We start from the raw sequence: 25,242 nt of genomic DNA, 5'->3' as shown, positions 1-25,242 counted from the left end.
ACTGAAATGAAATCATGAAATAAGACAAGAAAGTTCTGAATTATTACCCAAAAAAGAAAGGTAAAATTGCAATTTAAAGATTATCAATTAACTTTTTATAGGTTTCAAAGTATAACAAATTAAATTTCAACCCATTTAAGTGGAAGGACATTATATTTAAGTTTTCATATGGATTGAGAATTTAATCTTTAGCTTTTCAAACTGTAAGTTTTAATTGGTTACTTTTTAAACTATAAGATTTAGTTTCACTTAAAATAAAAAGAATTCATCTCACAAATTAGAATTTTATTTTTTATTTAGTAAATTAAAAATTATCACCTCAAAGGTTACATTGAATACAGCTTTAAATATAAAATATTTAATCTAATGCATAAGGTAGATTAATTTCATGTGAAGAACAATCTAAATACCTAATACACGAGAAATCAAACATGAAATTAATTAGTCTCTTTTGGAGGAATACTTTCTATATCTCATTTATCTCCCTCCATTCATGGATTAGTATAATGAGGCATTGGCGGGGGTTGTGACCAGTGCCTCTTTGGCGGTGGTGGAGGTGGTGGCGGCGGCGGTGGAGGTGGCGGCGGCGGCGGTGGAGGAGGAGGAGGTGGAGGTGGTGGTGGTGGCGGTGGCGGTGGACTTCTAACTGAGCAGCCAGATGCACCACAATCAACAGGATGCGCATAGAAAGAAAAACATTCCTCTGGTGACCTTTGCAATGGCCTATCTGGAATACAATTCTTCTTGTCATCTTTGTCAGGCAGCTTCAAGCACATGGGTGGTTCACCACAGAAATAGTTATATGAGTAGGTAAAGTTCTGCAACTTAGGCAACATGCATATACTCGGTGGAATCACACCTGACAACTTGTTATGCGCCACATCCAATTGCTCCAAGCTCTTCATTTTCCCTATTGATTCAGGCAAAGCACCAACCAATTCGTTAAAGCTCACATCAAACACTGTCACTTTGTCTAGCAACCCTATCTCTGGGGGCACACACCCTTTTAATCCACTGTTCATTAGTATAATCTCTTTCAAAGTGTCCTTCATGTTCGACAAACTCGAAGGCAAGCAACCATTAAGGTTGTTGTTGGCAAAAACAATCACTGAAACTGGAGAGTTGCCTATGTTTTCAGGTAAAGATGTTTGGAACTTGTTGTTGTTGACGAACAAAGCATCGAGTTTCAAGTCGAAAAGGCGTGAAGGGATGCTTCCTTCGAATTCATTGAATCGGATATCAAGGAATATGAGTGAAGGAATGTAAAGAACAACCGAAGGGAATGGACCAGAAAATTGGTTATTACTAATGTCAAACTCATGGAGAAGGTGAAGGTAGCGAAAGCAATCAGGGATAGTGCCATAGAAGCGGTTGGAGTTTATGTGGAAGAAAGCAAGGTCAGTCAAGAGGCCTAGTTTTTCTGGTAGTGTACCGGCTATGTCACCATGGTTTAAGTCTATTCCAGCCACTGTAAGAACGTGAGGGTCATCTGGGGCTGGTGCACAGGTCACACCAGTGTAATTGCAGACATTTGGGCCACACCAATTTAAGGTGAAGTTTTTTGGGTCAGAGGTGATTGAGTGTTTCCATGCTTGGAGGGCAGTATAAGCCTTTAGGAGTCTTGGGTTTGGGAATGGTGGTTGTGGTGGTGGAAAGTTTGAAGCTTGGTGAGAGGGCTTGGAGAGGAATATGAGAGAGAAGATGCCCCAAAGGGCTAGAGTGAGAAGTGGGTTAGCCTTCATTTGGAAGAATATGCCATGTATTGGTATAGGGTTGTTCATTCTTGTTTGATATTTGAGGCAATTAGACCCTGATTTATAGAAGGGTAAACAGGAAGTTATGATGGTGATAGCGATTCATAGCATAAGATATGGTGTTTAAGTTAAAGGGTTTAATCAAACTTTGACTATATCTCCGTTTTCATTTTCCTTGTGATTATTTTGTAGGTAGAGTGAGGTATTGTAATTATTGGAGTACAGAAGTACTAATATGTTTTATATTTGAATTTGACTCATTATTAAGAAGGTTAGACGAATGTTCACATTTCACACTTCCTCTCTGTATATATTTTATAAGCTTTTCTTCTTTTGCATGGCTCACTGTAATGCACCAGCATGGCCTTAGTTTCCTGTGGAAAGTTGGAATGGAGTTTGGTAGCTGATCTTACCAAATACACGGTTCTTAAACCTGTTTGGGTTGTTATATTGGTTCAACTTAAGGCTGGATTATTCAACAAATTATAACAAATATTTTGCAGCTATACAAGTAATTGTAATTTTTCAAAGTGGGATCATTTGACAAAGATTTTTGATGGTGTCCCTAGTCTCAGACTCTCAATTCAAATAGTTTTCTAGGACCCAAGACAAGGGCAGGCAGGCATCAGAATTCAGAAGTAAAACTTGTTAGACATATCTTAAATTAATGCCGGTGCATTCAACAATGAATTGGGAAATGAATCAGAGGTTGATTTGTCAATCATCAGATGGGACTCAATCTACTTTAGTAGTTTAAGTTTTAACCAATGGGACCCCCATGCAGTAGCTGAAGGCCTAGAGGATATTTTTGGATCTTGTTTGGTTTTCCACAAGGCTCACCATCTTAAATTATGAAAGTCATGAAAAATATACATCATGTCATGGTTGTTGGAGATTCATAATGAGACTATGATCTCACAACAGAATTGAGCTATATAATGTATTATTGTACGTCCATTATATTTTTTTTGGAGTCATATATTACACCCATTGACGAAGTAAATGGTTCTAAAAATTCATAAAAGCATTTTATATTGCCACTTGGACTTGTTTATTTCATAGTTGGTCGGATTAAGCTTACTTTTGAAGAGAAAGGAAGGCTACAATGAGAAAGTTAGCAGTCTTTTCAATCTGAACCTATCAATTTAAACCACTGACTTTGTGTAGTGTTTTGATTCTTATGAACCCAAACCGACATTTTAAATTCACCATGGAGGCACATTGACGGTCAATGTGCCTCCATGGTTTTAGTATTACAGCAGTTGGTTTATGCATGTTTGACAAACCTAAATATGGAGGTTTGAATGAACACTTTATTTATTTGTTTATTTGTTGAAAGTTGGTTAAAGTAATTAGTAAATAGGCTTTAAAAAATCGTCAATAAACAAATAAACTAAAAACCTAAAAGAAAGAAATGCCAACGTATATATATATATATATAATTTTTTTTTTATGAAAGAAATGCCTACATATACTCTTTTTTCTTTTTTTTGATGAACTAGATGCTTACATATACTCTTGTATTGTTCCCAAATTTAATAAAGAGGTTCCATGAAAAAGCAAAAAGGGAGAGAGCCAATTTTGAAAACATTTGAATGTGTGTATTTTACACCATCTATTTTTTCCAAGCAAACATTATATATACTTGAGATCATAGACTGAGTTAAGTCACCTAGCGAGCAGGTAGGCTTTTTAATAAGAGCTACTATGACTCAGTTGCGTGGTCTATTCAAGCATGCTTAAATTAACACAAATTTCTTTTTCTTGTGATCTGAAATTCAATTAATTAGAACCCACTTGAGAGTTGATATTTGTGAGAGAGAGAGAGAGAGATATGAAGTCAATGACCACTAACATAGAAGAAGGAGAAGACAAATTAATCATGATATAATAGAAAATTGTCCCACACAGCGCACTGAGAGAGAATTTAAATGAACCTAGCCAGAAATCATAGAAATTATATTTGCATTTCCAAGTTTCCAACTCTAAACAAATGCAAAGAATGAAGTTTAGGCCTAGCTAAGAGGAAGCCAGTCAGACAGGTCTAGCAAAATATGAAGCTTGTATATGAGCCTAAATAATGCAGCCATGCTTAATGGCAAGTTAGCTGAAACATAGAAGCAGTCCCAAGACAAGGAGTCACTCTCAATGTAATAGTCAATTTAAAAGAATGATTACAATACAAAGCAATACATCAGTTTCTAGAATGTCGTTCCTAAAGTCCATAATACCAAACTCTTAAAGACCAAATCACTTAATTAAGAATGATAAGGTCAGCAATTGTCAACAACAACCTTGTACACCGTCAGAGATCGATGTGGATTAAAAACACGATGTTGGAAAATAATAACTCAAAAAAAATGAGGTAGATTTTGAAACTAAGTGGCACCAAGAGAAAATCAGCAAAGCACTTAATATGAATTCGATTGGTCACAGACGGAAAAAAGTAATAGTGCTAATTAAAGCATAAAGGGTTAGTAATAGGGTCCCTCAGCGGACCTTTTTCTGCTTATATTGCTTGTAATCAGCACAAAGAAAGAAAGAAGAAAGGAGGAAAAAAAATCCAAAAAGAATATGCCAGATGACTAGATGAGCATTATTAGTAATTTTTTTGAATGATAATGTTTGTCTACAACTCCGGTTGAAAAAATTCACATAACTATATATTTTGAAAATCTAACTGTTAAAAAGATATGCTATTGAATTCTCTTGAGGAATACATTTAATGGGGTGTTCTCTCTAGAATGCCTAGGTATTTGTTATAGATAGTTAACGGTTCAACAAGATGGCTCTCGATAGCTCTCTCTCTTGCGAAGAAAAAGATGAACTTGCGCTCAGCAAGAAGAAGGTCAAGGATGTTAACCATGCGGGTTTCAATGAGGGTCCAAGCTCAAGCCCTTTTTCTTTGAGACAAGCCATGGACTCTTGGAAACAGGGGTTGTCCTTTAAGGATAAGTTAGTCGGGGAAATCCCAGGGGCTTTCACTCAAGCTTTTAACTTTTGGGATGAAATAGAGGATGATGCTAGTGTTGATGCTGACTCAGATGAAGATGTGGAGACACTCAGGCAAGGCATTGTGGCTGTCAAATTTTCCAAGGAATTTAAGCAGCATATTAGAAGGCCATGGGCAAGAGCCCTCATTGTTAAGGTGTATGGCAGGGCTGTTGGGCTTAGCTTCCTTCGATCCAAACTGCTTGCTTTATGGAAACCAGCAGGAAGATTGGATTGTGTGGACCTAGGACATGGTTTTTTTCTCACTAGGCTGTCTCTGAAAGAAGACTTTGAGAATGTCTTGCGAAAGGGGCCGTGGTGTGTGGGAGACCATTTCCTGTCTATTAGGTTATGGGAGCCGAACTTTAAGCTAGCTTCGGCAAATGTATCTTCTATTGCAGTTTGGATTAGACTTAATGAATTACCTATTGAATATTATTACGCGGAGGCTTTACAACACATTGGAAGAGCAATTGGTAATGTTCTAAGGGTGGATACGTTCACTGCAACTGAGACAAGAGGTAGGTTTGCTAGAATATGTGTGCAAATAGATGTGGAAAAGCCCTTGGTTACTGCGGTCATGATAGGGAAGCTTGAACAAACAGTGAGCTATGAAGGAATCCAAAAGCTTTGCTTTGGATGTGGCATAATGGGCCACAAAAAGGAGAATTGTCCATATACTATCCGGTAAGAGTTGTCGTCCAGGGAGTTGCATATGGAAGTCGGAACAAGCACGGGAGTAGAGTCACATGAAAATTGTGATGATAATCGTCCAAAGCCTGGCATGGGACCCAATGGTCAAGTGCATGATGCTGAGCAGGAGGTAGTGCGCGATGGTACGTATTGTCCGTGGGTTATGGTGGCTCGCAAAAGGAATGGTACAAGAGCACAGAAGTATGGAAGGTCCCCACATACCCAAAGAAATGGGAAGCCTGGATTTCCCAATGGCTTTATTGATTTGGAGACAATAAGCATGCAAGAGGGGGGTAGGGTCGAATCCTCCTATGGCCATTAAAGGAGAATAAGAGGAAGTTGTCCCCACCAAGGGTGTTAGAGAAGGCCCAAGTAGAGGCAGCAATTAAGAATATAGTGAAAGATAATAAGTACCAAGCCCAACCTAGTCCAGCCCAAACCTAAGAGCCTAAACCAATAAGTTGTAGGTCCACCCGAGTTCCTTCAGCACAAAGCCCACCCATTCAGAGTTCAGTGAAGGGTAAGAAAGCCTTAGCGCGTCAAAGGGCTCCACACCTTTCTTCACTTAGCATCGTGGACAGAAGGGTAGGTAGTAAACGCCTTGGTGAGCAACTGAAGGGTAACGTAGAGAAACACTTGGAGAAAGGAGGGATTTGTGATGGTGAGACATGCGAGAGAGCTCTTAATGGGTTCCAATTTACTGCTTCTGCTCGGTCCGAGATAGGTAATAGCGGTGGAGATGGTGATTGTGGGGATTTTCGAGGGTACTCTGGCGGAGAGAGGAGCTTACCCGATTCGAACCATGGGATGGTTCAATTTGGAATTAAAGGTAGTGGCGTGGGGAGAAGCAACGTTCTTGTGGTGGGGAAGCCTACTTCAGTTTCCTCCAATGTGTGTGTTTTGCAGTGTGATGCCGATGGAGGGCATGTTGGAGAGGTGATTGCTAGAGAAACTCTCCACCAAGTTGGTACAAGTCCTTAGGCTAATGGTGCTCTTCAAACTGTATGTAATGGCTCAAGGAATGAAGATGGGAGTATTATTGCGAACCGAATGGATCTTGAGGGCGACGGCGAAGCCAATGCCGCCTGTTGATGATTACCTAATTCTTATCCATTGTTTCCTTATGAATCTCATCATTTGGAATTGTAGAGGTGCCCATAAGCCCTCCTTTCAAAAAAAAATTAGAGAGTTGGTTTAGAACCATAATCCGGCGATCCTAATTGTTATGGAGACCCAAGTTGGGGGTGACAGAGCTAAGGAATTGACGGACAGGCTTCCGTTTAATGGGGCGATTCATATTGATACCATCGGATATGCTGGTGGTTTATGGGTATTGTAAAATTCGAACCGGGTGGAAGTGTCTTTACTTGCTAAAACTGAGCAAGAAATTCACGTTATGGTTAAGGTACGATTCTTTAACGTTGCTTGGTTAATGTCTGCTGTGTATGTTAGCCCTAGAAATGCAGAGAGACAGATTTTATGGAATAACCTTATGAATGTTGCTGAGTTTCACAGCTTGCCTTAGGTCATAGTAGGGGATTTCAATGAACCCTTGTTGGATGACGATAAATTTGGGGGGAGAGCAGTGAATGTCAATAGGTCTTTATTGCTTAAAGAGTGTCTTGACAAGTGTAATATGATGAATATTGGTTTCTCGGGTCCTCATTTCACTTGGACTAATAGGAGAGAAGTTCAAGCCTTAATCCAAGAAAGAATAGATAGATTTTTTGTCAATCCCAATTGGTGCTTATTATATCTGGAGGCTAGGGTCACCTACCTTACTAGAAGTCATTCTGATCATTGTCCCGTCTTGATGGAGTTGTTGCCGAGGGTGAATGGAGTTAAAAAGAGGCCTTTTAGGTTTTAACTTGCTGGCTTTTGGATTCAACTTTTCCAAACATTGTTTCTCAAGCTTGGGGAGGTAGTATTGGGTTACCTGATGCCTTAGAAACTTTTTCTAGGGAAGCTTCTGCCTGGAACAAAAATCAATTTGGGAATGTTTTTACAAGGAAAAAGAATTTGATGGCTCGAATTAATGGTATTCAGAGGGCTGTTGCAAATAAGCCTTCAAATTTCCTTCTTAATTTGGAGAAAGAGCTTCTTAATGAGCTAGATGTTGTGCTAAATCAGGAGGAGGAACTTTGGGCCTTGAAGTCTAGGGTTAATTGGATGATCCAAGGTGATCGGAATACGGCTTTTTACCACGTTTCGACCCTAATCAGGAGGAAAAGGAATCAAATTTTGGCTATAAAAGATACTATGGGGTTGTGGCTGAATGTAGAGGAGGATATTAAGAATTTCATTAGAAGTGGTTTTGAAGGGATTTACTCCACATCCCTGATTTCTGTGGCTAGAGCAAAGCCGTCTATCTCTCATTGGCAGTTGAGGCTTACGGAGGAGGAAAAGGAGATCCTTAGTGGTGCTACCTCTGAAGATGAGATTAGAGGTGCCTTATGGTCGTTAAAACCTTTTAAGGCACCGGGACCGAATGGGTTGCATGCGGGTTTCTTTCAAAGGTTTGACCTATTGTGGGGAGATCGGTGATTAGGGAGGTGCAAAAGATCTTTGCTGATAGAAAGGTTCTTGAGTATCTAAATGAAACGCATATTACTCTTATACCTAAGACTCAAGGTCCAAAAACGTTGGGTAGCTTTAGACCCATAAGTTTATGTAACACAGTATACAAAGTGGTGACAAAGATAATTGTGACTAGGTTGAGACCATTTTTGGATAAACTCATATCTCCCTTTCAAGCGGCCTTTGTGCCAAGAAGGAAGGGAGTTGACAATGTTATCATTGCTCAGGAGATTATCCATTCCCTTGGGAAAAAGAGAGGTAGAGTGGGATATATGGCACTTAAGATTGATTTGGAGAAGGCTTATGACAAGTTAGAGTGGAATTTCATTAGAGAAGCTCTTCATAAAGCTAACCTCCCTTCTGATTTAATTGACATTATCATGAGTTATGTCTCCACAGTTTCCATTTCCATTTTGTTTAATGGTGAAGCTATGGATCTTATATTTCCTTCGAGAGGGATTAGGCAAGGTGACCCACTCTCTCTCTACCTTTTCATTCTTTGCATGGACTTCTTAGGCCAGCTTATTGAGGAAAAATGTAGTGCAAAGCTATGGCATCCAATTAAGGCCTCCCAAAGTGGCCCTGACTTCTCTCATCTCATGTTTGCAGATGATGTTATCTTCTTTGCAAGAGCTGATGGTACTAATTGTTCAGCCATTAGAGATGTGCTTGATGAATTTTGTGTCTTATCGAGGCAGACGATTAGTGAGGCTAAGTCCAAAGTTTATTTTTCTCCAAATGTGGATAGGGATACTAGGGAGTTGATGTGCGACATTCTTGGTTTCTTGGAAAATATCTTGGATTTCCTCTTAAGCATCCTGGCTCCTCATCCCAAGACTATAATTTCAGAACTTTTTATGGGGGTCTTCTGATACAACAAGGAGAATTCATTGGGTTGGTTGGGAGAAGGTTACCAAACCCAAGAAGGGGGGGTCTCGGATTGCAATCAGCTAAGGGAAGGAATGTTGCCCTTCTTGCTAAGCTTAATTGGAGATTTAACACGGAGAAAAAGGCTCATTGGGTCCAAGTGTTGAAAAGGAAATATTGTACCCGAAGGAGAAGCAATGCCCAAAATGCAAATAACATTCCTTGCTCTTCGGTTTGGGCTGCAATGAAGAAAGGTATGGGCACTTTCAATAAGGGTAGTAGATGGATGGTGGGCAGAGATAGTAGCTTAAGTGTTTGACATAGTAATTAGACTCAAAGAGGTTCTTTAAGACAGCTTATTCAAGGGCCACTTACTCAGGAAGTAAGCCTCTTGGAAATTAAGGACTTTATGGTGGACATGGGTTGGGACTGGCTGAAAATTCCTTTTGAGCTTCCTCATGATATCAAGATTATGATTCTAGCTACCCCCACTGCTCTTACTAGTAGAGGATTTGATTACTTGGCTTGGGCAGAGTCACCTAAAGGCACCTTTGAGCTGAAAAGTGCTTACAAAATTGCTTTGGGCTTCTTGGATGCACCTTCTTTCTTAGCTAAATGGATTTAGAAAGCTGAAACTCTCCCTCGAATCAAAACCTTCTTTTGGATGTGTGCCCATAATAGTATTGGGGTCAAGGCGTGCCTTGAAAGAAGGGGAATAGTTCAAGACAATTCATGTCTTATTTGCCACAGAGGGTCGGAAACCATTCTTCATGCTTCCATGACTGCCTTCAGTTAAAGCTTGTGTGGAATAAGCTGGGGATATCATCCATGAACCATGGCTTTTGGAGAAGTGACTTACAGACATGGTTGTCTTTTAATGGTAGGGAAACCCGAAGCTTTCTTGCTACTAATCCCCCTTAGAGAATTGTTTTTCCCTTTGCTGTGTGGAGCATTTGGAAAAGTAGGAACAATGTTGTGTTTAGTAATAAGAGGAGAAACCCAAACCTGGCTGGGGATATTCTGAACCAAGCCTTGGAGTTTATGCATTGTGTTTCAACTCCAAGAGCTCCAATGCAGAAGGTGTTAAGAGGTGTTTGTTGGGAGAAGCCGCTTGAAGGTTGGGTTAAACTTAATACAGATGGTTTGGTGGATAGGGATAGCGGGTTGGCTTGCTGTGGAGGGGTCATCAGAGATGTTGAAGGGCAGTGGATTAGAGGGTTTAGCAAGAAGATTGGCGCCACTACTAGCTTTGCAGCAGAACTTTGGAGGCTGAGGGAAGGGCTTTTGATATGTAGAAACCTTAATAAATCAGGCCTTGTCATTGAATTAGATGCTGAATCCATTGTGAATGTGTTGCAAAACTCTTCCTATGCTAACAATATTATCTCTCCTATATTGGATGATTACAGATTGTTGATCTCTCACATGCAGCGAACCTGGATTAAGCACTGCTTCTGCCAAGTGAATCGTTGTGCAGATAGTTTAGCTAGATTTAGTTTCAGTCAGACTTCTGATTTTTCTTTATTTGATAATCCACCTGTGGACATGATTGATGTGTATGAGGATGACCTCAATGGGGAGTTCTCTAACAGGTTATGCCCTGAACATTTTGTTTCTTCTTAGTTGTTTAATGAATCATCTGTTCACAAAAAAAAAAAAAAAAAAAATCTAACTGTTAGATTGCATATTCTTTATGTTGTTCACACACATCAAATTTTGTGCTAATTGGATTTTATTTACTATTCAATCCATAAATTTATTTATTATGTATAATTTTAGACTACAATTTTTTTTTTTTAAATTTAAACATTTGATTGATGACATAGTTATTTATTTTTGATTTTCTGAAAATTTAGCATGTATGAATGATATAAGAAGAAAATATAATCTAATGGTAAATTTGTCAAAATTCATATCTAATAAAAAGATATTGAATGGAGTTGTAGAACTATGAATTCATATCCAAGTTTATTGCCAAATTTTGTCATTCTCTAGAAAAGACATTGAAAATATAAACATTAAACTATGAATTTCTTTTCCAAAACGCCACATATATATACACACACACACACACTGGTGTATCTAGAAGAGTTGGGCTTATTTTGGCTTTTCTTGCACACAAAAATAAAACTCCTCCTTTTTTGTAATTGTGGGGAGTAAAAGGACCCAAGTGGGCATATGGGCCTTTGGGCTGTAACATGGAGGACCGACCTGCTCCAGGATTAAACTCTATGAGTTGGCCCATACACCGAGAGTCCGAGGATGCAGCCGAGGGAGAGTTTCACCTCGGACAGATCCAAGAGAACTCAAGATTTCATTATAAAGGTCAAGGCACAACTCTGGAAAGACTAGTGATTAAAAGGGGACATCCTGAATCTTCTAGATGCACCAGTATTAAAGAAAATATCAAGAGTAAAGGCTGCCACCTCCGCATTAAAGGCTCTGTACCTACCTCCCTGGCCGCATTAATGGGGAGGTGACCCCTGAACAGTGAGGTGGAAACTTCTAGTCACTGTTCAAAAAGTATCAGGGAAGGAAGTATAAAAGGGGGGTAAAGGCCAAAGAAAAGGGGGAGGGGAAAAAAAAAATTAAGAAATTGTAATCTTGAAGGAAGAAAGAGAAATAATAAAGAAATAGTCCTCGGCTCGAGTCCGAGGAGATCCATTTGTCATTATCGTTCGTTATTTACTTGTGTTTGTTTATAAAAGCCTGTTATCAAGTTCCCAGTACTTCTAACCTAGGTTTCAAGCCCACACTCTACAAATTTTATTGTTTAAGGCTCATTGGGCCTGAGCCCGTGGTTGTCTTTGGGTCCAAGTGCAATTGTGCCCTTACAGTAGTACATTAAACAAATAAGCAATTAGAAGAAAAAAAGAAAAAAGAAATCCAAACACGCTATTAATAGGTGTGAATTTACCCATTTTACTAATTGAAGGCCATTTTTTTTTTGTGTTTCCAGTCACTGTTTTCAGAAACCGGACCGGACCGGACCGGGAGGTCAGACCATGAAAACCGGGAACTGGGATGAAAACCGGTTTTTTAAGCATAAAGAACCGTATTTTTAGTTAATTCCGTGAACCCCTAAAACCGGGGTTGGACCACACGAACCGGTCAAGAACCGTGCAGTCCAACCCCTTAGCAATTATTTTATTTTATTTTATAAAAACAACTTAACACAATTTTATTCTACTTAATTAAATTATCCATCTCTTACAAGGAATAAAAAAAATTATAATTAAAATCCTTTAAAAATATACAACTTTACTTCAAAAATTAATCATAAATTTTAATGTTTTCATGGTTATTATTTTATTTTATTAACTTTCTTATTTAATTATTAAATATATACTTGAAAATCATTAAATTTCTCTCACATATATAGATATATTAGTCAATTTTTCTAGTTTTATAAATTTAATATCTATATTTAGACTTTAATTAATTATTAAATTAATTATGACATCATTACGGTTCGACCCCGGTTCAATCTCGGATCGACCTCAAAAACCTTAAACCTCTCCCTTTTACGGTTCGAGTTTCAAAACCTTGTTTCCAGTATTTTAAATGTATTTTTTTAAACTTTATCTTTTTTTAGAGATAGTTTCAATCAATTGAGCTAATTGAAACTCACATTTAAAACATTATTTTATATCATTAAAGGATAAATGAAATTAAAAGACTATATCTTTTTTCTTTTGATCAAATAAAAGCCTATATCTTAGGTTTTTATAGTGGACAATACTTTCTCCCAAATAAAAACATTCACGTGTTAATTAGGATCAAAACACCTCATTGAAATTGTATGACATAGGATTTGAAATAAGTGCTAACAAAAAATTACAAGAAATTATCATGATAAAGAAAAATATAAGCTATAGGCCTATAGTAGGAATGGAAAGAGATTTAAACTAAAAAATACAACCTAAAACTATTAAAATACTATAGCTAAACATATGATCTACAAATTTTATTTATTTATTTATAGCCGCATATAATGCAGATTACATGCTAGTTTAAATAATACATGTGATTGTTAGGATGTGTGCCCTTAAATCCTATTGTATGACATTATGTATGACTTAATGTTGTGTTTGATAAAGTTTTTTTATTATTATCTAAAAATAATGGTAACATGAATATTGTGATATTATCATATAGTCCATGAGACGCATAGTATGTGATTTATGTGAAAAATCACAGAAGATATAAATCACAAGTTCTTTGTAAACTCAGAATTGTAGTACGTAGTCGGTGATGAAATTGGACATTTCACTGCGAAGACTATAACATATCAACTAAGATGATTTATCTTGATAATGAAAATGAGGATTTCTAGTTGGTATGTTGATATGTTTTAAGAGTTAAAACATATTGAACTGGACCGGTGTGAGATTTATTATTCTCCCAACGACTGTCAAATGAATAATAAACTCACGACTTATATTTGCATGAACTCTTAATCCTGAGAGAATAATGAAATTGATCATAAGGTGTAGGTTGCTTTGATATATCAGGAGTAAGATTTAAAGTAATGGTCAAAACCTTAGTATGTTGGGCAGCTACATTTAGTGTTAATGGAACATATATTCTCAAGATGAAATTCATAGTCTCTTGGAGATATAAAATATTTCATTGAGATAAATTTAATGGGTTTGTTATTCAGAGAGTTAGGTCTAACCACTTTAGTAAGGAGTTACTAAAGTATATATTTATGGAATTGGATTTCATAAATATATGATGAATAATATTAAAGGATTAAACGGTACTCAACGATAAGATGTAGTAATTTACAAAGTGGCAGTCTACGTTCATGACTTTGTGTTACTACGAATATTTTATGAAGGGGTTGTATGTACAATAAAGTATTGGGATATAGTTTATAAATAAGGCCTAGAGTGCAATTATATTTATATAGTAGTATTATATATAATTAATGGTAACTTTGGACTTGTCAAGAGTTGACAGAAAAGCCTAAAGCCCATTGGAGCTACTGTTTTATTGGTCCCTTTTGGTCCCACTCCAAGCCACATACTTAAACCCAATTGAAAAGGCTCAAAAGGTCAGTCTAATTAGATAATCAGTTAGACACAAAAGGAGAAATATATAGAATTTTTCTGTAGAGAATTACAAGAACACTATCGTGAAGTGGTGTGTATGTAAGTGTTAGACATTTTGACATTCTTCATTTGTAAACTGATTGAGAGACCACACATCTTGGGCATTAGTGGAATTGAAGTGAAGATTGAAAATGTTCTTAAGTGCTTTTGATCTTCGGTTTTGAAATTCACCGCTCCAAGGTACACTCACTTGTTCTTATATTCTGAAACTTACACAGTGCATGTTAACATTTATGAATGAAGTAGATCTGTTATTTTTCCGCTACATATATTTTGTATGTGATACAAACATGTTTTTAACCATTAGTGATTACGTTAATGGTTTTTGAGTTGACATTGATGAATTTTGCTTCGAATTGGCTTAAAAATAAACCCTTTCATTTTTCAATTTTAGTTTACTTGTAAAGTGAGGGAAATTACAACGAAAGCCTTGCAAACAAATATGAGGCCTGGCAGTTCTACAAGGTGACGACTTATCACACATGCGATTTCTTTGGCCCATTTATTTGGTTGCTGCGTTAGGTTGCCTCTTGCTTATCACACATGAATTGGCCCTTGGGGCCTTTGCTTTCTTCTTCTTAGTAATAGTCATTTAATTAAAAGAAAAAGAAAAAAACATTTGAATTTGACTTAATGGATTAAGGTCCTTTTTAGTTTGTTATTATTGTTATTAAAGTAATTTCCAATGCTGGTTTTGTTCCGTTTCAAAGCGATTTGTGATCAATCATGACAATTCTACTTAAATGTGATCATTGTACCCTTTTACCTTCTGACATGCAATTATTAGCATATAAAAGATTAACATATATTTGTCATTGTCCATGATTTCTTCATTTGGATCTAATTTCGTGACTTTAATAATAGTTGTAACAAAGATTGTTGGCATCATAAAAGCTAGGAACAGCAAAATGCCCTTGTCATACATACATATATATATATATATATATATAGGTGCCCCCATTTATTATATATATCATAAGCGATATGGAAATGGATACAATTTCAAGATTGCTTGCGAATGCATTATTATATTTAAGTTTGATTAGTTTAATAGTTGAGACTTAAGCCTAAATTTAATGTTAGGAATCCTAGGCTAGGATAACTTTACTTGTCTATTAAGTATTAAAGTAATGAATATAAACATTTTTTGTTGTCAAAGTTCAAATTATTTGTAAATAGTTTAATTAGTTTACAAAGCCTTTTAATTGAATTATAAAAAGAAAAACTCCCTAATTGAGACGGATGAAATCTATTGTCTACAATGGGGATAACAAAAAGGGATAGCAAAAATGTTGACCGCTTTACTTATCTTTTCTTGATTCGTCTCGCATGAGTTTTATTCGTCTCGACGGGGTAATGGGACTATGACGAGTTTTGCTTGCCCCATCTTGAATATGTATATACACATATATTTGAAATATTTATAGAGTATATTTTTTTTAGTGCATATCCTAGTTATAATGTGTTTTTTTTTAATACATATTCCATTAATAATTCCAAAACACTTGTTTAGCATTCTCTTCTGATGTTCTCACAAGTGTCTTTTTTCCTTTTTGTTTCATTTTTACCTCACATTAACATAAGAGTTATCTCATTAGGAATTGTAAAAACCTCTAAACCCACCCCAAACTCAACTTGCCCCACTCTCATATTGAGCAAGTTTTTCTTGCACCGAAGAAGAAATGGGACACCCATAAGCCTGACCTCATTGTCATTCTTAGGGTTTGTTTGGGATCCACTTATTTTGCTGAAACTGAAAACTTTTTACTGAAAGTACTATATATAAAAGTAAAAGTTAGCTGAAATAGTACAGTAGGACCCATGAATAATACCAAAAAGTATAGTGGAACACATGAAAAGTAGCAGAAATACGCTAAATAGTAAAATAAAATGATTTTTTAATTTTTGCCAAACCACACATAATAACCAAAAAGAAAAAGAAAAAGAATTTTTATTTTTGTTTTTTGCCACAATAGAAGTATTCCCCAAAACGCATCGTATCGCTCCCTCCCTCCTTGTTCCTTTCAACATAGATATTTGATAAAAAGAGACCCCAAACCAATCAAGCAGGAGCTGCTAGTGCTGTGAGAGAGAGAGAATATCATTCAGCCTTTTCTTTTTGTGTCAAAGAGCTACCCCATAAACCCTACTAATACCCCCACAAACCAAAAAGAACAAAAACAAAAACGAAGAATGAGTGAAGCAACAGCAGAGCCAAAATCGGGTGCGGTAAGCTCATCGGGAGGTGGTGGTGGTGAGATGTCTTTGAAAGACAAAGGCAATGAGTTTTTCAAAGCTGGGAATTATCTCAAAGCCGCTGCTTTGTACACCCAAGCCATCAAGCTTGACCCTTCTAACCCCACTCTTTATAGGTAAGGTTACCCTTAAATTTTTTTTAGCATTTCTGGTTAAAGTTTGATGCTTTCGTAGAAATTTTTGATTTTGGTTTCTGGGTTTCAAAGTTTACTTGATTCTGTCAAATGGTTACTTTGCAAATTTCATTTTGCTGGGTTCTTTTTTTATTGTGATTTTGATCTCTGTTAGTGGTTTTACTTCACTGTTCACGTGGTATATTGGTTTATAACTTTAGAAGCTTTACGTACGCTGGAAATTGAAATGAGTTTTGTTTGTGTTTGTTATGCATTTATGCATTTGAGCTCTACAAGGAGACAATGTGGATTTAAATTTTACATAAGCTTTGTCCTTGAATGTGAGGCAGTATAATGTAGTGGGGGGTTTTAGCTGTTGATGAGTTTTTGAGGCCAGTGTGCGATTAAGTGATGTCTATAAAACTTAATTTTTACAATTACACACGAGATGGGACACCGCACGAATTTGTGCATAATGTTTTGGCATGAGCACCCTGTTGTTGCTGTTCAACATAGTTGGACACTAGTGAAGTGACAGTTGGTTTTTGTGCTTTGTGAGGAAGTTAATATGACATAAGGGAGATGGAGGCATCAGCCAACCAATAAAATGATCTCATTTTGCATTGGTTGAAGAGAGATGTATTCAGTGCAGGCCAATTTGTTGATTTTTAAGTTACGGGCTTATGGTTTGTTCAATTCTTCATTGCAAGGTTTGGATAATTTCTGCTTGATTTACACAGTCACCTTGAGTATCACACAATTGGACAAGATCATGATGTTACTCTGAAGATAATGCTTTTGAAGAGGAGGGATTTGAAAGCAGCCAGTGCTTTTCTTATTGAGTGTGAATTTACTTTGGGACATAATTTGGATTTGGTAGATCCCTGATGGTGTGTAATAAAGTCTTCTCCACAATGGTTATTTCCAGCATGCATGCTGTCTGTAGTTCCTTATTCATTGACCACAGCCTTCATTTTTCCTGATCCCCTTTGTGCATTTACTGAGCAACCTATGGAAAAAGATGTAGAAGATAAGTATGGTTGCTAAGATTATAATCTAGATGGGTATTCATGTCAGTATGCATAAATATGAAATGGTACTTTGCTTTAGCATGTAGATACTGAAATTGCAGATTGATCAGGAGAAGTATCATGGTAGGATAAGCACCATCCTAAACTTACATTGTATGGTAGCTAAGATTAGAATCTAGATGGGTATTCCTGAATGCATATGTTGTGTAAACAACCTTTTCATTTATAATGTTCCATTATTGGCCAGCAACCGTGCTGCTGCATTTCTACAGTTGGTTAAGCTTAATAAAGCACTTGCTGATGCTGAGACAACAATTAAACTGAAACCCCAGTGGGAAAAGGTACGCATATATATGCATATGAAACATTAATTGTACTTGATGTCCTAATCTCTTCCTTAAACAGTACTGTTTTGATGCACCTACAGGGATATTTCAGGAAAGGATGCATATTAGAGGCCATGGAACAATATGATGATGTATGTTTTAAAGTGACTATTATTTTTATTTTCTGTGACAATGATTCTTCTGAACAAGAGCTCGTGGTTTTGGTATTTTGCTACTGATGTTTATCCTATCCACATATTGTAGGCCTTAGCTGCCTTTCAAACAGCTTTGCAATACAATCCACAAAGTTCTGAAGTTTCAAAAAAGATCAAGAGGATTTCCCAGTTGGCGAGAGATAAAAAGAGAGCTCAAGAAGTGGAGAACAAGAGATCCAATATTGATATGGCAAAGCATTTGGAGAAGTTGAAATCTGAAATGGTGAGTGTATTTTTCCAGCATAAACTCCAAATTTTCATATATTGTCACTTTTTGTTGGTACAGCTGAAAACTTATTGTCAACAAAAAATGTTTTGCTGGTTATTGTTAAAAATAAAGAAGCTAAAAAAAGTGGAAAATATTTTAAGCATAAACCATTTTCCATATGTTATAGGATCCATAGTTGACCCCTAAAATTTTGGGACTAAGGCTTAGTTGTTGTACAGGCAGCCGGGGGGGGGGGGGGGGGTAATATAATTATAGTTATAAAATATAGTGCCACTTGTCAAGGTGCAGCCTAGTGGTTGGAGGCTTGGGATGAGCAGTAGACCCAGACATCCTAGGTTCGATCCCCACTAGGAGTTCTTCTGGATTACTTTTCACCCAAAAAAAGAGAGCATATCATTCCCATGAAGCCCCACCATATTCTTCCCATCTTCCTGTCGACGCAGCCCACCAGTGGCAGTGAGCCTCCATAGCCTCAACTTTTCAGGCAACACCTTCTCAGGTCTCATCCATCCCCAAATCTACCTCTTGTCACTCTCCCATGAAGTCCCACTGTCCTTTACCTTTCTCATTGCCTGCAGTTTGATTTCGTATGGCTAGGACCTCAAGAGGCTGAAAAGGTTCTCTGTGGTGAACAACGATATTCCAAAATTGGTGCCATCTGATTTGGAAAATTTTGGTTTATCCAACTTTGATGTGAACAATGAGCTCTATTGGAAGCCCCTTGGGTCCAAGTTTCATTGAGGCTATGGTGTTGTTGAGCAATTGCTGCTAGAAAGTGAAGAGAATGTTGTCGGGTATTCTCTCAAAAATCCTAAAGTTGTGGTGGGACTGGGATGATAACCAAATCGACTGAATTTCCACAAAATCAAATCCAACTTTGATGAGAATTGGGGTTTGTTCTTCTTGGTTGCTTATACTTTCTGGGTTTTATATTTTTGTTTCTAGAATTGATTACTTTTGGTTCATTCTCAATTTTGAGCATGATTCCTATATCAAGAATTATGGGTAATTGGTGTCTACAGAATTTGGCGCTAAAAATTGTGATTTTGGAAGATTTGTTTCTTGTAATTGGGTTGATGGTTTTATTTATGTGAAAGTGGCTGTTTCTAACTTATCCAAAAAAAAAAAAAATGATTGACTTTTAGGTTTCATTCTGTAACCAAAGTTTGCCCAAGGTATTTTTGGACTATTTAGGATTATTCATTGAGCTTTGCCTTGCAATATTTATAGGCTTAGCTGCATTTGTAATTTGATGGATTTTGTGTGAACCAACCAAAACATGGAAATTTTTTTCATGACTATTTTTGGGAGTCCAACCAAACCATGGAAGATAAGTAATTTTCGTACTTTTCCATAGAATATGCTTATGTTGAAACAAACAGAGCAGTTTGACTTATTCTCGTTTTAGCTTGACTTATTCTCGTTTTCTTTAATAAACTTTCTAGTAATGGTGATATAATATAATTGCTTCTAGAGCAGTTTTATGTATCCTCTGAAACTGTCTAATGCAGGTAAGAGTTTACTACTTTATCAGCTACTTATGTTGAGACCATCAATAGACTATCTGGGGTAGGATTTGTTTTCAGTATTCACAAATAAGGAGGACTAAATTGGTCATTATCTTTGCAGTCAGAAAAGTGGGGACCTGAAGAATCCTGGAAAGAGATTTTCTCTTTCCTTGTTGAGACAATGGAGACTGCTGTAAAATCATGGCATGAAACGTCTAAAGTGGATCCAAGAGTCTACTTCCTTCTTGATAATGAAAAGACCCAGACTGATAAATATGCTCCAGTTGTGAATATTGATAAGGTATTTAAATTATGTCAATACTTTTTTTGCATTATAAGTTTGCTTGCTGATATTCAGTATGTTATGACCCATTAGTGTTGTTCAGGCTACATATGTGAACTCAACTTTGAATTTTTTTTTTTATCTTATCTTGCAATAAGTTTCTAACACTTGCATGCATGTTCTCTTTGTCCATCATTTGCAGCTTGTATTTGTTTCTTTCACATTTTTATTGATTACTTTTATCTTTTGCACACCAGGCCTTTGAATCACCCCATACACATGGCAGTTGTTTTTCATTTCTTAGGCAGTATGCTGATGATTCCTTCTCCAGAGCGGCCTGTGTGGTGGCTCCCAAAAGTATCATATCTTACCCACAGGTAACTTTTAAGTTCTTCAGGACATGGATGTTTAATATACAGGGATTTCATCATGTGACAAGCTGGATACCTCCCTGTATTTTATCCCCATGCTAATAGAAGCATGTCTCAACTTTAAATTTGATACTTATAATTGCTATTGTAAAGTGCTAAAAAGTTTCTTCGTCTTCAGATTTTTACTCTTGAATGGGCACTGCATAGAAAGTGCTTTAGGTCATTATATGTGTGTGTTAGGTGTGATAAAAATGGCAACTGGTTAGTTGGTAACTTCTTGGAAGTCACACCACAAATTTGGGTTCTAGTATTTCTAAAAGTTTGAAATATGCCTTCACCTACTAACACAATCAATGGCTGATAGTTGGTTGTTGACAGTCAAAAACCCAAATAATGATTTGATGTGGTTCATTGCAATTTTCTATTTCTATATAGAATGTGGCTGATGGTTCCAAGTGTAATAACTGTTGAAAGATTAATCAGGCAGTTGTGAACCTGCTTTAATTGATATGCCATATCTGTATTCCATAAAGAGTGATAACTTATTCAGTTGCCTAGGAAAAAAAGGCTTATGCAGTCTAGAAATTGAATGTGTAGTTGACAACCAGTACCAAAACACCCTTTTGCAGGTCTGGAAAGGTCAAGGATCTAGAAAGTGGAAACATGGGCAACACGATGGTTTCTTTGTTCAGTTTGAGTCACCTTCCCTGCGACAGCTTTGGTTTATTCCCAATTCCAGCGAAATGGGACAAACAGTGTGCAGGTTCTCTCTCTCTCTCTCTCTTGCATTCAATCTTATCCTTCATGAGTGTTATCAATGATTATTAATTAGTTTAGAATACAGAAAAGTATTTCAATAGTAGTTACCCTGAGTGTATCATTGCCAAAGCTGTCTTGAGACAAATGCTTTTCCTTTAATAAATGATTCTAGTTACATTAATCATCCATTTTAGGAAATTTTTTATGAGAATTTGAAAAAACTGTAAAAAAAAGTTAGGGTATGTTTGGTAATTGTTTTTTTCCTTTTATTTTCTATTTTCAAAAACTATTTTCTATTTTGAGACTAAAAAATTTGTTTGGTAACAAAAAATGGATAGAAAACAAAAACTGTTCTTAAAACTCAACTTGTGAAGGAAATTGAAGATAGGCAAAAGACTGTTTTTCGTTTCTAGTTTTCAAAAGCCAATGAAGACATGCACCTAATTTAATGAATTTATCCCATTTAATAAGTTAGTGCCAGAGTTTGAATTCTAGTAACAACATATTTCATTATTTTCTATTTTTTTTTTCAAAAAACTTTTTTTTTCAACTAACCAAACATGTTTTTGATTTAAAAAATACAAGAAAATAGTTTTTTCTTTCTATTCCCAGAAACAAGTTTTTGAAAATAGAAAACAAAAACTGTTACCAAACATAACCTTAGTTACCTTTTCATTTTTCCATAAAAAGTTTCCTAAAATGGTTTAATAATGTATGCCCTTAGGTCATACGTTAGTAAAACCCATAATAAAGGGTCTGGTTAATGTATGCGGCATACATTAATCATACATTTTATACTTCTAAGTATCAATTTCAGGAACATGTATTACTTTTGGAGCTAGTGATTTGATTGAACAGTCTGTACTGGCAGGTCCATCACATCTCATTCTTTTTTGTCTATACCTTGGTGAAAAGTGATAGTTTTTAATTTTATAAAAGAAAAGAAGAAAAGTGATAGTTTTGAACTCCCTTGTGGAGCTTTAATACTGATCCACATTATTCCCCCAAATTCACCAGTTATGGTTCGTTTTTCTTCTAAGGAAAAATTGAGAAAGTGAAACTGATTTTTTTTAATGGTGTTTGCAATCCCAGTAGATTGATTCCTCGTTGATTTCAAATCAAATTAATTCTTCATATTGATAGAGATTGGTTTCTTTTTGAGTTTCAGGATGTAACCCACTGCTTTCAAGGAAACAGGCCACTATGCATGTCCTTATCTTTTATTATTATAATCATTCAATAATTTATCATATAGAACTTTGTAGTAGTCATCCAATTGAATAGCATTGATAGACTCCTTTCCATACAATTTTTTCTTGTTAAAACATATGGAACCTTAATCTTAGGGCCCTTTTCAGGGATCCGGAGGTTCTTGACATCAGCGTCCATGAAGTGCTTCCACGCGTATTCAGGGAAACGCTGCCCAAATCTTAATACTCTTTCTTATCTTCTCATGGGATCCATCTCATAAATTTTGGAGGTCTGCTAAAGTTAGAGGGCTTTAAGTCAAAAGAAAGACACAACATCAGCTGTATGTGTTTTGCCTTGATTTGGTATGCAGGTTCCTGCTTTGATGTGGTAAATGCTTGCCAATGGGTGCTTTTCTTTGTCATATCATTCTTGTAGTCAGCTTTAAACTCTTTCTGAAAATTTGGCAGGCTTTTTGAGTGGTTTTGTTTTGCAGAGAATTTTTATTATATGAATGCTTTTCCTGTAATCTGATGAAAACGAGGGCTTTGGCCTTGAACTAAGTGAGTCATTTCTGGTGCTGATTTTATATTACTAACATCAATGTCAGGAACTCTTGGAAGTAATTGGCTTAAAAGTGTTTAAAATGGCTATATCTTAGAGCAACCACATCAGATCGTGTAAAAATTTCATCTATTTTACACAAAAAACCTCCTTTTAAAATTTTACACATCCATTTTTACAAATCACCCACATCAGTTTATTTATCCCACTACCTCTATTAATTAAATAATAATTTTCTGATTTTTTTAATTATATATTGCCAACTACCACTACTGCGCGCGTTTATTTATTTTTTTGGTAATTTCTCTCTCTCTCTCTCTCTCTCTCTTTCTCTTCATTTCTTCTCTTCATCATTTCTGATTCATGTCTCTCTCTCTCTCTCCTTTTCATTTCTCTTTCGTTCTCTCTCTCTCTACCCATCTCTCTACCTCCGACCCACGCCGATCTCCGATCTACAGCACCGATCTCCGATCCACGTCGAGCCCAGCCTCGATCGCCGATCCACGCCGAGCCCAGCGCGATCTCCGATCCTCGCACCGCCGAGCCCAGCTCGATCTCCGATCCACGCCGAGCCCAGCCGCGATCTCCGATCCTCGCACCGCCGAGCCCAGCCGCGATCTCCGATCCACGCACCACCGATCCCAGCTCCGATCTCCGATCCCAGCACCACCGATCCCAGCTCCGATCCGCAGCTCCGCCGACCAAAGTTTGTGTATCTGTGTGTTTTTTTTTTTTTGGAGCAAGTGTATGTCTGAGTTTGTTACTGAGGATCTGTTCTGTGTTAATTTCTCTGTGTTGATATTGAGTTTGTTGAGTTCGTTGAGAACGGAGTAGAGAGAGGAAAAATGGAGCGAACGGAAAGGATTAAAATAATCTATACACAAGCTACAGTGCTCGTGTATATTTACACGGTACTGTAGCTTGTTTAAGGGTTTTCACGTTTTTGCACCTTTATACACTTACTGATGTGGCTGATTTTTTGCATAAAATATGTAAAAGTTGTACTTTTTTTCATTTTACAAAATTTTAGCTGAAGAGATGTGGATGCTCTTATAAATAGTGTTAATACAGGTATTCCAGATTTCCATTTATGTAATTTTCAATGAAACAATTTTTTATTTATTGGTCTGTGTTTACTTGTATATAAAAAACTTGTTACTGTGTTGCTCATTAATTGCGTTATTCTGATTGACTGATATTGTTAACTTCTAAATCATTCTTTTATCTTGATTTCTGCTTAAAGGAAAGATGAATTGGTGGTTCAAAATCTATCATCTTTCATGTTCATATATTGTGTTATTGTTCTTATAAGAGACTGTCACATGTGTATCCTTCAATTCTTCTATTACTTACATGCTTGGTACTACATATGAGACCTTCAAAACCATATCTAAGCAATTGTAATTGTGTTTGGGAAAGTTGGTAATCTACTTACTTAAGGATTAGTTAGGGTTCTAAAAAATGATTAGTGAATTACTATAGGCGTATATAAATTATATTGTGATGTCACTAAACAGGAATTAAGGATGAATATTTCATCATCCTGAATTAGCTTTACCTAGATAGAGGGAAATTCAGTTAGCTAATGTGGAAAGGATTTATAGTGTTCGAGTGATTCTTGCATGCATATTAACATTGTAATCAATTCTGAGTCAATTATACGTGGTCATGTCTATTTTAAATTAGTGTATGAGAAACTGGACCTGAGAGTTGCAATGGTAAGCAAAGATAGTTGATTGTGAGATTTTATAAATTAAAGCAAGCGCCATATCTGACATACAAATAATTGCACAAATCAAGAGTGAAAAATGTGATATGGGTCTTGTTGATGGGGCTTCAGCATGTACAACGGATAATTAGGGGTGAGAATGGGATTAAGCCAGTTTGTACTGGGGCCATTTGATTATGGTTTGGTTCATATTGATCTCCCAAAACCTGGAGTTTTTTAGCTTTAGATCAGGATAAGACTTGGTAACTTGGTTGCGCTGAAATCTTCTAATAAAGCATATCCTAAATTTAGCTTCTCAAATGCTTAATGTGATAATCTTTGGAGTTGCTGAATACATGAAAGCAAATAGAGAGGCACTCACCTATTCAACTGAGTATCACAAAATAGGAAATAAATTTGAAGAGAACCATAACCAACAAGGGTTTAATAAAATTAGTAGAAGAAAAAAGAAGAAAAAGTAAGCAATTTCCAGTTATACTATAACTGGAAAATTGCATTAGTAGAATTAATAAAAAAAAGAAAAAGAAAAGACATTTCATGTCAATTAAGGAAGTAACAAAGTATATGACTTAAGATATAATATAATGGAGGAAAAAAATACTTGTGGTTTTCACAAGTTCTAAGAGCTTCTTCCGGTTGGGCCCTCTGCATATTTGGAGGCTCTTATGGTT

General features: G+C 36.4%; 2 protein-coding genes across 2 annotated transcripts; one reads left to right on the top strand and one right to left on the bottom strand.

The window, feature by feature from the left end:
• Positions 1-275: 275 nt before the first annotated feature.
• On the bottom strand, positions 276-1,807 carry LOC142623960 (leucine-rich repeat extensin-like protein 4). The gene has a single exon (XM_075797452.1). It carries the CDS (start codon positions 1,779-1,781, stop codon positions 492-494), a length of 1,290 nt encoding a protein of 429 aa, XP_075653567.1. The 5' UTR covers positions 1,782-1,807; the 3' UTR covers positions 276-491.
• Positions 1,808-16,051: 14,244 nt separating this feature from the next.
• Positions 16,052-22,915, top strand: LOC142624757 (uncharacterized). The gene is made up of 8 exons (XM_075798499.1): positions 16,052-16,371; positions 17,647-17,740; positions 17,827-17,877; positions 17,990-18,163; positions 19,799-19,978; positions 20,218-20,337; positions 20,961-21,094; positions 22,449-22,915. The coding sequence occupies exons 1-8, from the start codon at positions 16,193-16,195 to the stop codon at positions 22,522-22,524; spliced, it is 1,008 nt and encodes a 335-aa protein (XP_075654614.1). The 5' UTR covers positions 16,052-16,192; the 3' UTR covers positions 22,525-22,915.
• The last annotated feature ends 2,327 nt before the right edge of the window (positions 22,916-25,242 follow it).

The sequence above is a fragment of the Castanea sativa genome, chromosome 2, assembly GCF_040712315.1.
Source record: "Castanea sativa cultivar Marrone di Chiusa Pesio chromosome 2, ASM4071231v1".
Lineage (NCBI taxonomy): Eukaryota > Viridiplantae > Streptophyta > Magnoliopsida > Fagales > Fagaceae > Castanea > Castanea sativa.
Note: the sequence above shows the minus strand (reverse complement) of the source record. Positions and strands in the feature narration are given on the sequence as shown.

Bases quoted from the DNA above. Each gene is read 5' to 3' on its own strand.
- LOC142623960 (XM_075797452.1), bottom strand. From the start codon at position 1,781: ATGAACAACCCTATACCAATACATGGCATATTCTTCCAAATGAAGGCT.
- LOC142624757 (XM_075798499.1), top strand. From the start codon at position 16,193: ATGAGTGAAGCAACAGCAGAGCCAAAATCGGGTGCGGTAAGCTCATCG. The intron at 17,878-17,989 runs GTATGTTTTAAA...CACATATTGTAG, and splicing joins CCATGGAACAATATGATGAT to GCCTTAGCTGCCTTTCAAAC. The intron at 19,979-20,217 runs GTATTTAAATTA...TTTGCACACCAG, and splicing joins CAGTTGTGAATATTGATAAG to GCCTTTGAATCACCCCATAC.